Here is a 21,238-nt window from a genome sequence, read left to right on the forward strand (position 1 = left end):
CTCTCTCTCTCTCTCTCTCTCTCTCTCTCTCTCTCTCTCTCTCTCTCTCTCTCTCTCTCTCTCTCTCTCTCTCTCTCTCTCTCTCTCTCTCTCTCTATCCCTCCTCTCTCTCCCTCACCCCCTCCCCCTCTCCTTTCTTCTCATTTCAGTGAGAGGGTCGGATCGCCCCCACCTATCCATCACACACACACACACCCGCGGACACACACACACACACACACACACACACACACACACACACACACACACACACACACCCGCGGACACACAAACACACACACACACACACACACACCCGCGGACACACACACACACACACACACACACACACACACACACACACACACACACACACACACACACACACACACACACACACACACACACACACACACACACACACACACACACACACACACCCGCGGACACACACACACACACACACACACACACACACACACACACACACACACACACACACACACACACACCTGCGGACACACAAACACACGCACACACACACACACACCCGCGGACACACAAACACACACACACACACACACACACCCGCGGACACACAAACACACGCACGGCCGTGTGTTTGTCTCTCTCTCATCCCTCTCTCTAATCCCTCTCTCTCACCCCTCTCTCTCACCCTACTCTCTCACCCTACTCTCTCACCCCTCTCGTATGATGTTGAGAGTCGTATGGTGATGAGTGTTGTATGGTGGTGAGTGTTGTATGGTGGTGAGTGTTGTATGGTGGTGAGTGTTGTATGGTGGTGAGTGTTGTATGGTGGTGAGTGTTGTATGGTGGTGAGTGTTGTATGTTGGTGAGTGTTGTATGGTGGTGAGTGTTGTATGTTGGTGAGTGTTGTATGGTGATGAGTGTTGTATGGTGTTGAGAGTCGTATGGTGGTGAGTGTTGTATGTTGGTGAGTGTTGTATGGTGTTGAGTGTTGTATGGTGGTGAGTGTTGTATGGTGGTGAGTGTTGTATGGTGGTGAGTGTTGTATGGTGGTGAGTGTTGTATGGTGTTGAGTGTTGTATGGTGGTGAGTGTTGTATGGTGGTGAGTGTTGTATGGTGGTGAGTGTTGTATGTTGGTGAGTGTTGTATGGTGATGAGTGTTGTATGGTGGTGAGTGTTGTATGGTGGTGAGTGTTGTATGGTGATGAGTGTTGTATGATGGTGAGTGTTGTATGGTGGTGAGTGTTGTATGGTGGTGAGTGTTGTATGGTGGTGAGTGTTGTATGGTGGTGGGTGTTGTATGGTGGTGAGTGTTGTATGGTGGTGAGTGTTGTATGGTGGTGGGTGTTGTATGGTGGTGAGTGTTGTATGGTGATGAGTGTTGTATGGTGGTGAGTGTTGTATGGTGGTGAGTGTTGTATGGTGGTGAGTGTTGTATGGTGGTGAGTGTTGTATGGTGGTGGGTGTTGTATGGTGGTGAGTGTTGTATGGTGGTGGGTGTTGTATGGTGTTTAGTGTTGTATGGTGTTGAGTGTTGTATGGTGGTGAGTGTTGTATGGTGGTGAGTGTTGTATGGTGGTGGGTGTTGTATGGTGGTGAGTGTTGTATGGTGGTGGGTGTTGTATGGTGTTGAGTGTTGTATGGTGTTGAGTGTTGTATGGTGGTGGGTGTTGTATGGTGTTGAGTGTTGTATGGTGTTGAGTGTTGTATGATGGTGGGTGTTGTATGGTGGTGAGTGTTGTATGGTGGTGAGTGTTGTATGGTGATGAGGGTTGTATGGTGGTGAGTGTTGTATGGTGGGTGTTGTATGGTGGTGAGTGTTGTATGGTGGTGAGTGTTGTATGGTGGTGAGTGTTGTATGGTGGTGAGTGTTGTATGGTGGTGAGTGTTGTATGGTGGTGAGTGTTGTATGGTGGTGAGTGTTGTATGATGGTGGGTGTTGTATGGTGGTGAGTGTTGTATGGTGGTGAGTGTTGTATGGTGATGAGGGTTGTATGGTGGTGAGTGTTGTATGGTGGGTGTTGTATGGTGGTGAGTGTTGTATGGTGGTGAGTGTTGTATGGTGGTGAGTGTTGTATGGTGGTGAGTGTTGTATGGTGTTGAGGGTCGTATGGTGTTGAGTGTTGTATGGTGGTGAGTGCTGTATGGTGGTGAGTGTTGTATGATGGTGAGTGTTGTATGATGGTGAGTGTTGTATGATGGTGAGTGTTGTATGGTGGTGAGTGTTGTATGGTGTTGAGGGTCGTATGGTGTTGAGTGTTGTATGGTGGTGAGTGTTGTATGGTGTTGAGGGTCGTATGGTGTTGAGTGTTGTATGGTGGTGAGTGTTGTATGGCGTTGAGGGTCGTATGGTGTTGAGTGTTGTATGGTGGTGAGTGTTGTATGGTGTTGAGGGTCGTATGGTGGTGAGTGTTGTATGGTGGTGAGTGTTGTATGGTGTTGAGGGTCGTATGGTGTTGAGTGTTGTATGGTGGTGAGTGTTGTATGATGGTGAGTGTTGTATGGTGGTGAGTGTTGTATGGTGGTGAGTGTTGTATGGTGGTGAGTGTTGTATGGTGGTGAGTGTTGTATGGTGGTGAGTGTTGTATGGTGGTGAGTGTTGTATGGTGGTGAGTGTTGTATGGTGGTGAGTGTTGTATGGTGGTGAGTGTTGTATGGTGGTGAGTGTTGTATGGTGGTGAGTGTTGTATGGTGGTGAGTGTTGTATGGTGGTGAGTGTTGTATGGTGGTGAGTGTTGTATGGTGGTGAGTGTTGTATGGTGGTGAGTGTTGTATGGTGGTGAGTGTTGTATGGTGGTGAGTGTTGTATGGTGGTGAGTGTTGTATGGTGGTGAGTGTTGTATGGTGGTGAGTGTTGTATGGTGGTGAGTGTTGTATGATGGTGAGTGTTGTATGGTGGTGAGTGTTGTATGGTGGTGAGTGTTGTATGGTGGTGAGTGTTGTATGATGGTGAGTGTTGTATGGTGGTGAGTGTCATGTCAAAAAAATGGTAATTATGAGGAGCAATCACTTATCCAATACGAGTATGTAGCACATGGACGGGGTACGAGGATAAGGATTTAGGAAAGGACGGAATAGAGGAAGAGTGCCCAAACACTTCGACAATTGGGGGATCGAACGCCGATCTGCAAAAAGCGAAACTATATATTTAACATATGTCTGGTATATGTTATATTGTCTTAGATATAAAACAAGTGTGAGGTTCATTTTGGATTCTCACATATATTAGACATGTGTTTGGTAGTAGTATAATATATTAGATGTGTCATATATGCAATGGAGTGTTTAAGTTATTAGACTCGTGTCAGATTTGATATTCGGAGATATTTGACAAGTATACCATATGTATTGTTGGGTTGCAGATATTAGACGTGTGCCAGGTATGTGTTGAAGTCTTTCGGATATTAAAGATGTGTCAGGCATGTGTTGGAGAGCCTCAGATATTAGTGATGTGTCAGGCATGTGTTGGAGAGCCTCAGATATTAGTGATGTGTCAGATATGCGCTGGAGTGGCTCGGATATTAAATCTTTCCTAGCACTTGAGTGCCATCGATCGGTCACTTCTTGCCTCGTATATATCCCCGAGGCCCAGCTTGAGCTTCGTCTCGAGTGGCACTCAAGGCCAATATTGCGTCCTCGTTCAGGGTGCTAGAGTGCCCGACAAGCACCTCGCTGGCGCTCAATAATAACTGAATGGTCATTCCCGCTCCAGCAGCCTAGTATTAACTCCCAGTAATATCGTGGTTACAGCTGGAAATAAATAAATTTGAAGGCCTTCAACTTCAAATTTATGGTGTTTATTGGTAAGTCCAATGTTGAAGATGTTTCTGACTGTGATGTTTGTCCGAGAAATACGGCACTGACTATAATGTTTATTTATGATTTTGAAAGCAATCATCTATGTTGAGAGATAGAAAACTTAATACTCATACAGATGATTCAATATGCAAAATAGTTTATAGGAAGTAGAAACATCATTTTAATACACATGATATTCATCATGTAGCCACATATAAACGTGAAACAAGGAAACAATTATACTCTTATTAGTGTCAAAATGTAATTAATTTTGCGTTAATTAATAATGTTGTCATATTCTCTGAGCGTGGGTGAAAACGAACGCAATTATGAATAAAAACGACTCTGTATTTATTCAAATTTTCGTTTTATACAAAGTTAAAACAGTTGTAACAATACTATAATATAAAAATACTTTGTGATTTCCTTGTGCGATGGCTGGAAAATTTTAAGGTTTTCATTGAATAGAGATAACGTAATCAGGCAGCAAAGCTCGCTTCCAGTTTTAACATATACAATCACAAATATATATAAACAGATACAATCCCTAAAGAGATTAATAATCTCTCTGATCTTAAATAAATGATAGAGAGAATTGTGAGTCAAAGGAAGAGGAGAAGTTGCTAGTAACACGGGTCATGAAGTCGGGGCAGCTAGTAACACGTGTCATGAAGTCGGGGCAGCTATAAACATGTGACATGAAGACGGGGCAGCTAGTAACATGTGTCATGAAGTCGGGGCAGCTAGTAACACGTGTCATGAAGTCGGGGCAGCTAGAAACATGTGTCATGAAGTCGGGGCAGCTAGTAACACGTGTCATGAAGACGGGGCAGCTAGTAACACGTGTCATGAAGACGGGGCAGCTAGTAACATGTGTCATGAAGTCGGGGCAGCTAGTAACACGTGTCATGAAGACGGAGCAGCTAGTAACACGTGTCATGAAGTCGGGGCAGCTAGTAACATGTGTCATGAAGTCGGGGCAGCTAGTAACATGTGTCATGAAGACGGGGCAGCTAGTAACACGTGTCATGAAGTCGGGGCAGCTAGTAACATCTGTCATGAAGTCGGGGCAGCTAGTAACACGTGTCATGAAGACGGGGCAGCTAGTAACATCACCAGCAACACTAGTCACCTGGTCCCCCCCCCCACACTGGTAACATCACCAGCAACACTAGTCACCTGGTCCTCCCCCACACTGGTAACATCACCAGCAACACTAGTCACCTGGTCCTCCCCCACACTGGTAACATCACCAGCATCACTAGTCACCTGGTCCTCCCCCACACTGGTAACATCACCAGCAACACTAGTCACCTGGTCCTCCCCCACACTGGTAACATCACCAGCAACACTAGTCACCTGGTCCTCCCCCACACTGGTAACATCACCAGCATCACTAGTCACCTGGTCCTCCCCCACACTGGTAACATCACCAGCAACACTAGTCACCTGGTCCTCCCCCACACTGGTAACATCACCAGCAACACTAGTCACCTGGTCCTCCCCCACACTGGTAACATCACCAGCAACACTAGTCACCTGGTCCTCCCCCACACTGGTAACATCACCAGCAACACTAGTCACCTGGTCCTCCCCCACACTGGTAACATCACCAGCATCACTAGTCACCTGGTCCTCCCTCACACTGGTAACATCACCAGCATCACTAGTCACCTGGTCCTCCCCCACACTGGTAACATCACCAGCATCACTAGTCACCTGGTCCTCCCTCACACTGGTAACATCACCAGCATCACTAGTCACCTGGTCCTCCCTCACACTGGTAACATCACCAGCATCACTAGTCACCTGGTCCTCCCTCACACTGGTAACATCACCAGCAACACAAGTCACCTGGTCCTCCCTCACACTGGTAACATCACCAGCAACACTAGTCACCTGGTCCTCCCTCACACTGGTAACATCACCAGCATCACTAGTCACCTGGTTGTCCCCCACACTGGTAACATCACCAGCAACACTAGTCACCTGGTCCTCCCTCACACTGGTAACATCACCAGCAACACTAGTCACCTGGTTGTCCCCCACACTGGTAACATCACCAGCAACACAAGTCACCTGGTTGTCCCCCACACTGGTAACAACACCAGCAACACTAGTCACCTGGTTGTCCCCCACACTGGTAACAACACCAGCAACACTAGTCACCTGGTCCTCCCCCACACTGGTAACATCACCAGCAACACTAGTCACCTGGTCCTCCCCCACACTGGTAACATCACCAGCAACACTAGTCACCTGCTCCTCCTCCACACTGGTAACAGGAGAAGCACAAAAGGTTCAACAGGCACTTAACGCGGGCTCCCACACGGCGGTGAAGGAAACATGGCCGGGAGTCCGGCAGCTTCTCCAGCCTCATGTATATGCAGCAGAGAGTAATGAAGTACCCGCTACTACACCCGCCACTCTCCGGGACACTCCTCACCACTCCCCGGGCTGGGCAGGGGGACGGAGGGAGGCACCAGGAAAGGGGCTCTAGGGAATGATTGATGAAACGGATTATATGTTACAATAGGGAGGAAATAGAAGCAGAAATGGTGCATGATGCAGTGGGAGAAAGAATTATCATTAATGAGAAGGCAGGTAAAGTGTTGCCAAGCTTTAAGTGAATATCGCTCGAGATTGAGGATGGGATGACTCTTTATAGCGATGGATTGGATAGCGATGAACAAAGTAATGCGTTCAGACTATTGGGAAAGACGAATGGAGCCATTTATACATGACACGTTCTTATTCTTGGCTCAAAATATTAGATTACTCTGCTGGTTTGAGTTTCTTGAGGGTAGACCCCTGCAGTCCCTAGAGAAAAGTGCACTTTCAGTATGTTTCTACTCTTTTCGTTACAGCCGAAGCTCCAGAGTTTCCTACTAATCCTCCTTGAGGTGGTATACATATATACACAACTGTATACAAATACTTGCGGATCTACATATGTACACTTGAGTATTAAAATATTAAATATATTATCGATGCTATTGAAAAGTAGTAATCCAGTTCCAAGGCGTCAGTGAGTTATGAAAACTTAAATCAGCTTATCTGACCTGGTCAACTGGATCCTGACACCCCCAGCTCTATGCTCTCTACCCTGGAGCTGTGTTGGAACTGTAACCTGTCCTGCTATCTCCATTTATCTACAGTAAACTACACTTTATTTTGTAGCATACAATACGATTTCATATTTTTATTATATTACAGGCTTTGTGTACTTTATTAGCCATTAACATTTTCCTTCTCAGACTTGAACTTTTCGCTGTAATTCTGTACATGTGGATGGTTTATCTCTTATTAGATGCAATCTTATTAATAAAAGTTTGTTTAAAAATATTAATTTACATTAGTGCTTCAGCTCAATACATATGGTGTTCTTCCATTATGTTAAAACTGGTTCATTGTTTATGTAAGGTTTGTTCACGCAGAAAAATATCTCAAGTTCACAAACCTCAATAGTGAAAAGTTACCTGTGTTCTACCTAAGCGGGAAGTTCTATATCTTCCCACTAAGGTACAGGGAAGAGATATCTCTTCCCACTAAGGTACAGGGAGGAGATATGGTACAGGGAAGAAATATCTCTTCCCGCTAAGGTAGAGGGAAGAGATATCTCTTCCTACTAAGGTACAGGCAAGAATCTTAATTGGGAGATTCCCCCCCCCCCAAAGGGGGGGGGGAATCTCCCAATTAAGATTCTTGGGCAGAATCTTGGGCAGATTCTTGGGCAGAATGGGGGGCAGAGGAGAAATAATACTTTAGGTAAGATTAGATCTGGCTTAAGTAGGGGTTCAGTGCCTTCTGGTGTTGCTCTGTGATCATGAGTATTGAACAGCATGTGGAAATGTTCAAAAATGTATTACTTCATGAAGTTGGGTACAGTGAGTAATGGTCATAAGTTATTCGACAAAGAAAAGTTTCATAAATAATTATTACGTAGTCAGTAATCTCAGGCACTATGTGGTAATTGTTTAATTGCCCTTCTAACGGCGCTTCATGGTCCTCAAGGAGGCAGTGAAAGCACATTACGAGTAATTACACACTGTTAGGAGCAACATAATTGTGTAATTAAGAATAAATTTAGAACGGTAATTGTGATTGTTTAATTGATTCTGTTCATCTTGTGGCTGTAGATGTCTGTATTCTAAATTATTATAAATAGAATTTGAAGCTGTAATTATACACGGACCTCATAATAATCTTCAAATCCATTCCCCCGTCCCTCCTTTTCCATGCATCTTTCCTTTCCATCCTTTGCAATCCCCTCCTATCCCTATCTTCACCAGTTGTATGTTTTATGTCGTAGTGTTCACTAGAGGCGGCCTGTTGGAGCCACAGCACACACCGGTTCTCTGAACAAGATGGTCCTACACATCCAACGAAGATGACAAGAAGGTCCTAAACTGCTAACGATTTTTGTGTTGCACTTCAACTCTGCAAATAAGAGGAATTTGAGTTGAAAATCTCCCAGAAAATACAGCAGATCTCCCCCTTGTGTAAACTCGCTGCCATTGGCTTCTTACTACCAGACACGCGGTGCAATGAAAATCCCACTAGTAATCAGCAGCTGACCTTGGCACCACCTATCCTTACACCATCTCGGGCAATAGTAGCGACCAACGAGCCAGATAAATGCCTCACAAGTTCCTCTCATTCGTCACGTGTCCTCGGGTCACCTCTTGATTGGCCAATTCACCCCATTTGTTTTCTGTCATAGGTCAGCAAAGTTTGTTAGTTAACGCTCATTGCAAACTCTTAGTGTTCTCTGACAAATGCTGATGGACACACATGCTAGTGGAGTGGGACATACAATGTTCTAGTTTTTAAGTTTCATAATGAAGCACAAGAAAAATACATCTAAAGTCAGTGAAATAGCTAATACAACATTTTTGAGTAACGGAGAAATCTAATTAAGTGACTATTTACCCAAAGTCTTCTGTATCACTATGACCAACTCAGCTCTTGGCCCCAGCTAAGCGGTACTTCATCACTTCTTCTTAACAAAGACCTGTCGCTGCCTTCTGCTGTTCATCCACTCCCTTTCCAGTTATCGTTGCCATCGTGATGGGGGCTTAGTGGGCGGCTGCCAGAGTGTGATGCTATTTGGGACGGCTTGTCCTTTGTCTTTTTGACGCCTTGTGCTCCTGCTGCTGGTGTCTCCTTCAATTTTGCTGGTGATTTTTTCCTCTTCCTCATGTTTCGTTTATCCTCTCCACATCCTCTCCTTTCAGATTGTTCCCTACCTGCCGACTTATTATCATTCTTGAAAGTTCTTTTTGATGTCTTCTTCTGTTTTGACGCCGGGTGTTTGGAGCAGCACACTCTCTCACCATTAGAACTGTGGTACCTGACGTTGTTGAGCGAGTGACGGACTGACGGCTCTTAAAGTGGCGATTGCAGGGTGTATATCTACGATGCACCCTTAGGGGGCCCTGACTTGTCTGGTGTCCTATCCTCTAATTGTGTCTCTGTGGTGGGTATGGGGGCTTTTTCGTGTCTGAATTTTTTTCTGTTAGTTTTTATGCCTTTTTCTAACCCTCTAACTTCTCAGACTCGTGGGGTAGGCAACCCCACGAGTCAGACTGTGCTGGAAGGCCAGGCTCTGTGGCCCCCTTCTACATTGGGCCCTGACCATGCTACTTCTGTGACTCTTCTGACTGACTCTCTGCTTCCCTCATACTTCTGTGGCGGGGTTGAGCCCCATGCCCCCAGTGAGAATCTCCTCATCACCTGGCGTGGCTCTGTCTCTCGTTGTTACAACTGCACCTTTTACCCACTCTTACCAGGGATGCTCGGTGCCTTCGCATGCGCCGGATTCGTTCCCAATTTACTTTTTTTCAGGCTTTGTTTGATCCTGCTACGTGGACTAAGCATTTTCATCTTAGTCATGTTGACCCTACTCGACCTGATGATTTATTTCCCCATAACCACCTTGTTTATATGGTGCATACGTTTGTCACTTTTAACCCCACCTATACTGGTACCCATGTTGTTGCATGGGTACAAGTATGGGTGAGGTTACCCATACCAGTGCCCATACAGGTACCCATCCTTCCTCAGAACGATCTGAGAAAGCCGCTGACTGCTTGGCTTCGTTGTCCTGCATCTGGGAGACCCCTGTTTGGATCTCCAAAAATGCCTGGTTGCATGCCAGCATTTGCACAGTTCTTCTCCCGCACAATGTTGTGACTGGTGACAGGGAACTGAAAGAGTGCCACGAGGATATTAAATATTTCCTTGAGGCCCAATGTATCTTCAGATAGATACATTCACTAGACTCCCTAGTGGTCGTCGTCGTCAGCCTCTTTGCGTTGTGAAGGTCACGTTTGATAGTAGGTCCCTTTCATCTTTTGTCATTCTTGCTGGTGCCAGATGCTCCCTTAAGGAGTACATCCCCTCTCCTCACCTCTGCAGCAGGTGCTGGAGATTTGGGCATGGTCCCTTCAGATGTACAAGTGAGGTCTCTCTCTCTCTACTCCCTGAGTGGAACCTCGGGTCATTTTAAGATGGAGTACCTTTTTTCCCAAGCTTTTTGTCTCTGCATCAGTTGTGGTGACACCCACCCTGCCTTCTCCCGCGCATGTGTGCACTACAAATTTGAGGAAGCCATCCTCAATTTGAAACGTTCTTCTCAATTTGCGTTCCCCGTCTTCTCTCCCTCTCCTGCTTTCTCAGTTTCGCAACCGTTTCGTGGCCTTGGACCCCAAAACCTCCACCACCACCTCGTTGACTCCTTTGCCTTCTGGGCAAGATGGTCTTCCTTCTGGTTCTCCGTTTGGTGTTTCCTTCCTTCCCGGTCTTCCATGTCTCCTGTGCACTCTTTTTCTTCTAGCCCCACTCCTTCTTCTCAGTCCTTCCCTCTGTCTCTTGGCTCTATCTCTCTTGGCAGTGAGCGAGTCTGTTTGGGTCATTGTCCATCCTTCTCCCAGCGTTCTTCATGTTGACCACTCCCGTTCTCCCTCTGCATTTTCAGCCGCCCATTACGTGTTCTGCAGCACGTATCTTTGTGAGTTAATGATATACAGCCTGTTCCATTTAACTCCACCCAAATGTCCCAATTTCACTTCCTGATCTTAAACACCTGTCGGACTCCTTACCAGAGCCTGCGCTCCTTAAAAATGTTTTTAACTGTCGGTATACCCTCTGGGGAGATAATCTGAACACCCTGGGCTGTCTTCTTTAACCTTTTGTCCTCTCTTCTGAATTCTGGTGAGCCCACCCATGTTGACTCATGCAATCGTACCCTTTCCTATCTTGATCATTCTTTCTGCTCATCTTCTTTTTATTTGAACTTCACCTGGCGGGTTCTCGATGAAAAACATAACAGTAACTATTTTCTTATTCTTGTCACCTTCTCTTTTTACCCTCCCCTCTCCTTCCCTAGGTGGCAGTATACCAAGGCTGATTTGAGCCTCTTCCCCTTACTTGCTACACTTTCTGACCTCTCTGATCTGCCTCTTCCTCGAGTCCTCCTCCTCTTTCCTGTCTCCCGATTCTTTTATTTTGGTTTGGAAGGCGAGTGCGGCCATCTGTATGGCTAAGCGTGAGGGTTGGCAATCTTTCGTTTCCACCATTACGTCTGACACTCCTCTGCACCTGATCCTGAAGAAAATTCGCAAGATAGCGGGTAAATTGGTTCCAGATGTCTCGCCAGTCCTTCACCTCCGTGGTTCTCTTGTGGTGGATCCAGTGTCGGTCACGGCCGAACTGGGTTCATACTTTTCGATTGCTAGCTTTGGTTCTCGTCTTCCTCCTTCTTTCCTTACTCATAAGGGGCTTATGATGAAAAACTTTCTTGAATAATGTCCCTTAGATTTTCGCACTCATCTTCAGCTTCCCTATATCAATACTTTCTCTCTCTTAGAACTCCAGTCTTCCCTGGCCCTCTGCCGTTCTTAGGCGAGGGGCTCGGATGATATTCATTATTAGATGCTTCGCGATCTCCCTCCATGAACGTTTCAGTATTTACTGAATGTTTGTAACTGTGTCTGGGAGTCGTCGGCAGTCCTTGAGGACTGGCTTTAAGCAGTTGTTCTTCCTGTTCAGAAACCTCGTTTTCTAGGGTCATCCCCTAAAGACTTCCGCCACATTGTTCTGATGAGTTTCGTCTGCAAACCCTTTGAGTATATGGTCAATGACCATCTGATGTGATTCTTGAAATGCTATTACATAGTGTTTATGTGATAAACGCTATCACATAAGGATTGGGACCATACTGAGCTCCATACTGAGCTCAATGTGGAGAAAAACTCTATACCCTTTACCATACTGAGCTCTGCTTCAGCTCTGGTGCCTTTCGCTCGACTCCTACCCGGAGCCTGTATTTGAAACTGGCATCCTGTCCATACAGGATCGCCGTGATTGCTACTGTCTTCGCTACTTTGCGTTGTACCTATCACATTTGACAGAAGGGGAGAAGGATAAACAAGAGGGGGACACAAGGGGAGAGGGATAAACAAGAGGAGGACACAAGGGGAGAGGGATAACCAAGAGGGGGACACAAGGGGAGAGGGATAAACAAGAGGAGGACACAAGGGGAGAGGGATAACCAAGAGGGGGACACAAGGGGAGAGGGATAACCAAGAGGGGGACACAAGGGGAGAGGGATAACCAAGAGGGGGACACAAGGGGAGAGGGATAACCAAGAGGGGGACACAAGGGGAGAGGGATAACCAAGAGGGGGACACAAGGGGAGAGGGATAAACAAGAGGAGGACACAAGGGGAAAAGGTTAAACTCGCTTTCTCAATTTGGCTTTCGTAAGTGTCGCAGCACAACTGATGTCCTTGTAAACTTGGAGGTCTATATTCGAACTGTTTTTGCTGTGAAGACCTCAGTGGTTGCTTTCTCGTCTTTCTTTTTGAGTGAGGCTTGGTACCGCTCTCTCTGCCACTTTTTAGCAACACGAAGGTGTACCCGCAGGTAGTGTTCTGGGCACTTCTTTTTTCCTATTTGCCCTCAATGACCTTCTTTCCTCCCTCCCTTTTGACATTTTTTCCGCTCTTTATGTTGACGATCTTAAGCTCTACTATCAAAGTGATGACTCGCCTTTCCTCCAACGGCGGCTTCAACTTGCAATAGATGCCGTGTCGTCCTGGCCCACCAATCATGGCTTCAAATTATTAACAGCTAAGAATTTTGCTATGGCCTTTACTCAAAAGCAGGTCGTTCATCGACCCCCCTCTGTTGCTTTATGGTAATCCTCTTTTGTATAAGGATTCTGCTAAACTTCTGGGGTTATTCTTTGACACTCGTTTGTTTTGGTCACCCCATATCTCTTATGTCCGAGTTCAATGCTCTAAGGCCCTTAACTTACTTAAGGTCTTTTCCCATACTTCCTGGAGAGCTGATTGGCATACGCTCCTCTCTTTACATTCCTCTTTCGTGCTGTCTAAACTCGATTATGGCTGTCGTGCTTACTCGTCTGCCTCTCCCTCAACTCTTCGTCGTTTTGATGCTCTTAACTATACTGAGCTCCGCCTCAGCTCTGCTCCCTTTCGCTCGACTCCTACCCAAATCCTGTATGTTGAAATCGGCATCCTGTCTCTACAGGATCTCTGTGATCGTTACTGTCTTCGCTACTTTGAGTGATCCCTTACAAAACCCTCACTCTCACTTATGTCGTACTTTGACCATTACCCCTCCTATGGGCCCCTGTTCACTTTCACCACCTTTCCCTTTCTCTATGATTGTCTCGCTTGCAAGGTTGGGGGTATTGTTCAGCCTCCCAGCTTTCTGGAAGATTGGCCTGTGGGTGTAACTGTCCCGGATGCCAGAGAGAAGGAAGTAGAGCGACCTGTGTTATTGGAGGTCGTCGGATCGTTGGATTGTACTCACCTAGTTGTACTCATCTAATTGTGCTTATGGGGGTTGAGCTTTACTCCTTGGTTCGGCCTCTCAACCGTCACTCAACTGGTGTACAGATTCCTGAGCTTCTTGAGCTCTTATCATATCTACATTTGAAACCTGTGTATGGAGTCAGAATCCACCACATCCATTTACTAACTACTTGACACTGAAAAGGTTCTTTCTAATGTCTCTGTGGTACATTTGAGTACTCAGCTTCTACCTGTGTCCCCTTGTGCGTGTACCACCTGTGTTATATTTTCCATTCTTGTCAACTCTGTCAATTCCCCTGAGAATTTTGTATGTGGTGATCATGTAAGGAATCACCACACACAGAAGAGCTCCCCGAGCTCTTCTGTCCTCCAGCGGTGTGAGGTGCTGTTCACGCAGCCTTTCCTCATAACTCGTGCCTCTTAGTTCTGGGACTAGCCTAGTGGCATACCTCTGAACTTTTTCCAGCTTCGTCTTGTGCTTGACAAGTTACGGGCTCCCTGCTGGGGGCCGCATACTATAGATTTTGAAAGATTCCTTACACAGGTTTCAGAAGGCAGTTCTGATGTTAGCCAGCTTCATATGCACCGCCGATGTTATTCTTTTGATAACCTGTCTTCAGGAGACAGGTTTGGCGTGGTATGACATGATGGCGTGAAGAGTTACATCTCTTGCTCCTAGATCTTTCTCTCTGTCCGTTTCGTGAAAGACTTCATCTCCCATTCAGTATCCAGTCTCTGGCCTCCTATTTCCTCCACCAAGTTTCATTACTTTACAATTTACTTGGGTTGAACTTTAGTAGGCATTTGTTGGACCATTCCTTCATTTTCTTTAGGTCATCTTGTAGTCTCATACTATCTTCCTTGTGGGGAGATGGTTCATCAGCTCACTTACAATAGTGCTCTTATGCCTGTGGGAGCCAGTACACTTGTTAAGTGCACTTGTTAAGTGGGCGGACTTAAGTTTGGTAACCAGCGACCGAAACATCTAGTGTTTGGGCTCATGTGAGAGCCCCAGTCATCAGCAGTCCATAAATGTTACCCTGGCCGGGGTGGCATGTCTGTGGACAGTGCTAGAGCTGATAGCATCATCTCATTGTATGGCTTTGAGGCCAGACTCAGCTTTGCGTGGGAAACAGCTAGGCCGCCGGCGTGGGAGACATGTGGGCTCCCACGCTGGCTGGCCACTTGAGTGGTTGTCATGGAGACAGCCGCCATCTTAGAAACATCTTGAGCCGCCATGTTGGTCGGCCATCTTGGAGTTGCCCTAGGGGCTATGCTACACCGTCGCTGATTGGGTGAGAGGGGTAGGCCACTGTATGCCTTCCTCTCATTGGTTATTTCGAGAAGGACGCGGCGAGTAGCCGGTGTAGCCTCATTCTGAACTCAGCCGCCACCTTGTCAAGACGCTCTCTGGACTCAATTCGGCCAAATTGAAGTATAGGGCGTCATGGTGGCTGGACTACTCAACTGCTGATGCTTCCTGCTTCACCTACGACAACGGTCGTCACAGAATCCGGCCGAAGTCGTCGCTTGGAGGGGTTTAAGACATTATTGTATGCAGGGGGTAGAGGTACAGTGATCTGGGATCGTGGGGGAATGTGCATACGAGCAGCAACAGACTCGTAGATCCCATACCAGTGATGATTAGACTTGCTAGTGCTCTGTAGCAGTCGATGGGAACGGGGAAATTCGTGTCAGTGTTAAGGCAAATTTCCCATATTTGTGGGAGACGCTATCGTTGTGCGCGTCACCTGGGTATGAACGCTTCACTTCACCGGGGAGTCGAGGGTGCGAGCTCAGCCGTGTTGAGTGGGAGGGGTTCGAGTGTGCGCCAATTTTCCGTATAAGTACCACGTAAGGAACTACCGCCGCTTACGCCACTTGGGACGAGCCAGCCACCTATAGCGGGGTGCCTGATGTATGGGAATGGAGTGTAAAGCCGGCAGTGTGAATGAGTAAGTACCTATGTGTGTATTTCTGGTGATTAGTAGTCTCTAAAGCTTGAATTCGAGGTCAAGTGTTCCGTCACATTGTCACGCAGCACCTGTTCAGGCGGAGTGAATTGTGGGCGAGGAGATTAATCACCTGTGTTGTCATCTTGTTAGTCCAGAGGGACTTAAGTCTGGTGTACACAGACGTACAGTGTGTGTGTGTGTGTGGGTACACACGGGAACAGAATATACATAGATTAGCCAAGGACTGAGAGGATGTCCATGTAATAATTCTTTTATTTCATTGTGGTAATCATTTTTGATCGTCCGTGGGACGGAGTGATATCATTTCCATGTGTGGTCTTGCAGGTGTGGAATTCCAACACTGAGCGCTCAGGTATGTGTAACGCCAGTGATTCCTGGCAATGATTATTGTGGAGTGTACCACAGTGTGGCTTTAATTTCTTGTATTGTTCCCAGGGCCGTGACAAGTGTTATTTATATAAATATATATTGTGGTTGCAGTATTAATTAACGTAATTTTGGTGAGTTTTGGTGAGTGACGTGGCTGTCTAGAGAGACTGCCACCGCTCTGTCGAGTAACGTAACTCTCGAGTGTTTATCGACATGCGTGATCGATAAATCACTCACCATGTGATTTAAGGAGTGTGAGATTCTCCTTAGTGTTCCCAATAACGTTTGATAGCTGTAGGCTACATTTGTCAGCAGTAATATATATATATATATATATATATATATATATATATATATATATATATATATATATATATATATATATATATATATATATATATATATATATATATATATATATATATATATATATATATATATATATATATATAATCATAGTGTCACGGTGCCCAGTGTCATTGTGTTATTTACTGTGTGGTGATTGCAATATATTGACCTGTATTCTAGGGGGTTATTGAGAGCACTGGGGTCATTTGCAACAGTAAGTGTGTGCAGTATCCTAATATTTGGAAATTAGAGTACTTGTCGTGTGTGTTATTGCAAAGGGGGTTGTTATTTGATGGTGATTGTTGCTAGTGTTGAGCATCACCGTAGGTGATTGCAGTTCAGTAAAGTCATTGTGGGGCAGTGTTCTAGAGGGTTCATGTCCTGTATGTTATTTTGCTAGGTTCTGCAGTATTGTCATTGCAACCGGATTGTAATGTAAATCACTGTGATTTGTTAGTGTGATTTGTCATTGTCGTGGGGGAACTCGGCTGTAGACGAGTACTTGGATACACATATATTCTCCTGGTTATCTGGTAGGACATCGAAGTCCAGTATTCAGTGAGGTGATTGCGAGGCAATTAATATAACGTAACCAAGGGAACGCCCATTGCTTTAAGAGAATTTGTTCTTTGACAATTTGAGTAACGTAGAATACGTTTGGGTTAATTTACTTTCCTGTAAGCAGCTACGGTAGTCTCGAGGAGCCTAGCCATCAGCCAGATAAGAATTAGAGTATTGTCTGTCGTAATTAACGGTCAGTGGGCCGGGTAATTGACGTGTTTCAGGAAGTCAAAGTAATTAATCTCGATCCTTGTTTGATCGACTCACACGAAGGCTACATTGTTCCATTAACGTAACGTCGTTATCTGCCCGGAAGTACCGGCACTTGATTGACTCGTGGGAGGAGTAGCGTCATTTTAGAATAACGTAAACGTGGGGCTAATTACTGTTATTAGTCGCCTGAATTGGTTTGAGTATGGAAGGCTCAGACGGAATTCGTACCTTAATGTAAATTGCTGAGCCAGTGTGAAAGGTTGCGTATTTTAATTGTTTAATTATTACTCTTGAGGATAATAATTAATTACTCTAAAGGTAATCACGAGGGATTACCGTTCTCTTAGCACTTTGGACATTGTAAATCAGGGTTTACCATCGCTGAGTGATTAGTAACCGATTAACGTAAATTAACGTAACTAGTACAGATTAATCAGCTGTCTGGAAGTACAGGGATTAATGGGATTTTCTCACTGAATGCTCAACGGGTAGAGCGTTGTGTAATTTCCGCGTTACTAGTGACAGTTGTAAGAGTTGTTAATTTAACGTAAATGTTACCTTGTTAATTTAACGTAAAATGTTATTGTGTTATTAACGTAAATCAATTGTTATTGATTGTTGATCGTCCGTGGGACGGAGTGTTAACGTAAGGATTAATTAGAGGAAGGGTGCTGGAGTTGCCAGTGAACCCATTAGTTATTGTTGTTATTGAAAGACTACTGATTTGATTGCATTGCAACCGCTGTTGCAGGTGTAGACTGCACTGAGGCGTAGAACAGTTAGGAGGTTACTGGAGACGTATTTCAGAACCTACTGTGTCATTTGTTGTAATTGTGATTATAGATCTGTTAGTTCTTGTTTCTTGTTGATTCCTGTGGTCACGCTTATGTTCGAGTTAGTTCATTATGCAGTCCGAGGGGCTGGTGTCTAGCTGTCATTGATAGTGTCACAGTAAGGATTTCGAGTAACGTCATTGACATTTCTTTTTGTTTTGTTGTAGTAGTTAGTACTTTATTGAATAAACTAAGTTGTTATGGTTAACACTGTCTTTTCATTACACCCCCACACATTATTATTGTTATGCAAATGTTCTTCACACTCGACTAATAAAATTGAGACTAATCTTTTTGAGCTTTGGATCAAATATACGGCACCACACAACAATAAATTATTGTTGTGAGAGCCCGTGACCTACTCGTTAGATTCGCTTCGGCGATTGGCGAAGGTCAGCGGCCTAGTGGGGGGGATTTCCATTTTCATTGGGGTCTCGGCGTTTGCTCGCGCCTAGTCAATTGTTCATACATGGTCCCAAAGTGAGGAATGAGCTGTTTACTACACTGGTGTGTTAGCTAAGCAAGTCCTTCCTCAGGCGACCTAGTTGAATATCACGACAGGAATAAAGGTTAAAGAATAAAGAAAATTCTTAGAAATTTTCAGAGCTAAAATTCCTTATACCAATTTCAATTTATTCCCAAACTTCTCACAAGTTAAAAACTCAAAACTCCTTCCTTCTACAGCCTTCCTTCTCTCTTTCCTCGTCATATCCCTCTGCCAAAAAAATGTCCTTGTATCCCCCTAGTTGTATAAGCTTGCTGTTCCTTGACAGGATTTCCTCTTTAATTGCCTTATTTGTAAGCACTAACCTTATCAGTCATTTCCTTTCCCTCTTGTAACCACTCAGCCTGAAAACGTTCTCTATGTTGTCATTAGTCCCCTACCATATCCAGGCCCTCCAAGATCTTTGTTGCCATTGCTCAGTCCTTCCTTTTCCACTCCTCCAGGTTGGATCCTTCATGTTCCTGTACTCCTACATCTATAATAGATCTTTTACTTTCCAAAATTTGAGTCATGCACTATGGAGCTTCTGGGATGTAGCCGCATTCATAGCTGCTTCCTCTATAGCAGCCTTGGCACTTGGGTTATTTAGCAGCATTTCTGCAAACGAGGGTCTCTCTGGAAGGAGCCCTCCATCCGCTTCATCCCTTCTTTCTAGAGGGTTGCATGCCTCGTGCTGGTTCGAATTCAGATTTTCCCTGAGTTTCCTTATATCTTCATTGACTTTCCCCAATTCACTCTGTAGGCTCTGTAATACTGCTCTCATTGCCATCACTTCTCTGCTGAAGTCCCCTAACACTTGGGTGATCTGCACTTGTGTGGCTGTGGTTGTGCATGCTGGGCTATGTGTCCAAAGAAATGTGCGAGTTGAGGTCCACAGTGTGCCAACTTGTCTCACATCCCAGCTATGGGACCCAACATGTCTCACCTGGTCCTCCAGTATTTTACATGTGTATACTGTTTGATACCTCTCTCGCCTCATTTATAAGGAGTGCATTTTAAAGGAGATTATTCTAATAATATAGGTGCTTTATTGTGTCGATATATGCAGTATATGTTCTCTGTATTCAATCTATTTAAGCAATTTTTCCTCTGAAGGGGAAAGTGAGTGTCGAGCAGTACTCAAGGAGGAACAGCACAAGGGATTTGAATAGTACAACCATTTACGTTTCACCCTCCCCCCCCCCCCCCCGATCAAAGGGTGGAGGGGGAAAGACTGAGTGGACAGCGCTTGGGATTCGAGTCCTAAGGTTCCGGATTCGATCCCCGGTGGAGGCGGTAACAAATGGGCAGAGGTTCTTTCACCTTGATGCCTCAGTTCAACTAGCAGTTAGACAGAAGACTGTCTAACCTGGGAGTTAGACAGCTGCTACGGCTGCTTCCTGGGTATGTGTAACAAAAAAAAAGACGCCTGGCTGAGGACCGGGCCGCGGGGACGATAAGCCCGGAAATAATCTCAAAATAACCTAAAGATAACCAATGTGATGAGAACCCTGAATTTTAAAAATTCTCGTAACCCAGTCTACCATTTTTCGGGAAGGTGAAGACCGTGGCATGCTGGTAAAGACTGTGGTATGATGATGAAGACCGTGGCATGCTGGTGAAGACCGTGTCATGCTAGTGAATACCGTGGCACGCTGCTGAAGACCGTGGCACGCTGCTGAAGACCGTGGCACGCTGGTGAAGACCGTGGCATGCTGATGAAGACCGTAGAATGCTGGCTGATGAAGACCGTAGCATGCTTGTGAAGACCGTGGCATGCCGGTGAAGACCGTGGCACGCTGGTGAAGACCGTGGCACGCTGGTGAAGACCGTGGCACGCTGGTGAAAACCGTGGCATGCTGGTGAAGACCGTGGCACGCTGCTGAAGACCGTGACATGCTGATGAAGACCATGGCATGCTGGGGAAGACCATGGCATGCTGGTGAAGACCATGGTATGCTTGTGAACACCGTTGCATGATAAGGAATACCATGACATGCTTGCGAAGACCGTGGTATGATAGTGAAGACAGTGGCATACTAGTGAGGACCGTGCCATGATAGTAAAGACCGTTGCATGATAGTAAAGTCCATGGCATGCTGGTTAAGACCGTGGCATGCTGGGGAAGACAGTGACATGTTAGTGAAAACCGTAGCATGCTCGTGAAGACTGTGTGATGCTAGTGAAAACCGTGGCATGCTACTGAATTCCATGGCATGAGAGTGAAGACTGTGGAACGCTAGCGAAGACTGTGGCATGATAGTGAAGACCGTAGCATGCTAGCGAAGACCGTGGCATGATAGTGAAGACCGTGGCATGCTAGTGAAGACTGTGACATGGTAGTGAAGATCTTGGCATGCTGATGAAGGTTGTGGCATGTCAGTGAAGACCGTGTCATGATAGGGGAGACCGTGGCATGCTGGTGAAAACGAAAGCATGCTGAGGAAGTCCGTGGCATGGTAGTGAAGTCCGTGGCATGATAAAGAAGACCGTAGCATGCTTGGGAAGACCGTGGCATGTTAGTGATGACCGTGGTATGCTTGTGAAGACCGTGGCAAGATAGGGTAGACCGTGGCATGCTGGTGAAGACCGTGGCATGCTGGTGAAGACCGTGGCATGCTGGTGAAGACCATAGCATGCTGAGGAAGTCCGTGGTATGATGGAGAAGACCGTGGAATGCTGGTGAAAACCCTGACATATCGGTGAAGACCGTGGCATGCTAATAAAGACCGTGGCATGATAGTGAAGACCGTGGTATGTTGGTCAAGATCGTGGCATTGTAGTGAAAACTAGATATGGACTCCATGCTGGGGCTGCATACTCCAGGATTGGCCTGACATAAAC

The 21,238-nt window shown here is 45.7% G+C and overlaps 1 protein-coding gene across 1 annotated transcript; it reads right to left on the minus strand.

Moving 5' to 3' along the window:
• Positions 1-3,027: 3,027 nt before the first annotated feature.
• Positions 3,028-14,849, minus strand: LOC138350745 (Kruppel-like factor 18). Its single transcript, XM_069301956.1, has 3 exons — positions 14,650-14,849; positions 4,946-6,041; positions 3,028-3,093 (listed from the first exon to the last, which is right to left on the minus strand). The coding sequence occupies exons 1-3, from the start codon at positions 14,847-14,849 to the stop codon at positions 3,028-3,030; spliced, it is 1,362 nt and encodes a 453-aa protein (XP_069158057.1).
• Between the last annotated feature and the right edge of the window lie 6,389 nt (positions 14,850-21,238).

The sequence above is a fragment of the Procambarus clarkii genome, chromosome 47, assembly GCF_040958095.1.
Source record: "Procambarus clarkii isolate CNS0578487 chromosome 47, FALCON_Pclarkii_2.0, whole genome shotgun sequence".
Classification (NCBI taxonomy): domain Eukaryota; kingdom Metazoa; phylum Arthropoda; class Malacostraca; order Decapoda; family Cambaridae; genus Procambarus; species Procambarus clarkii.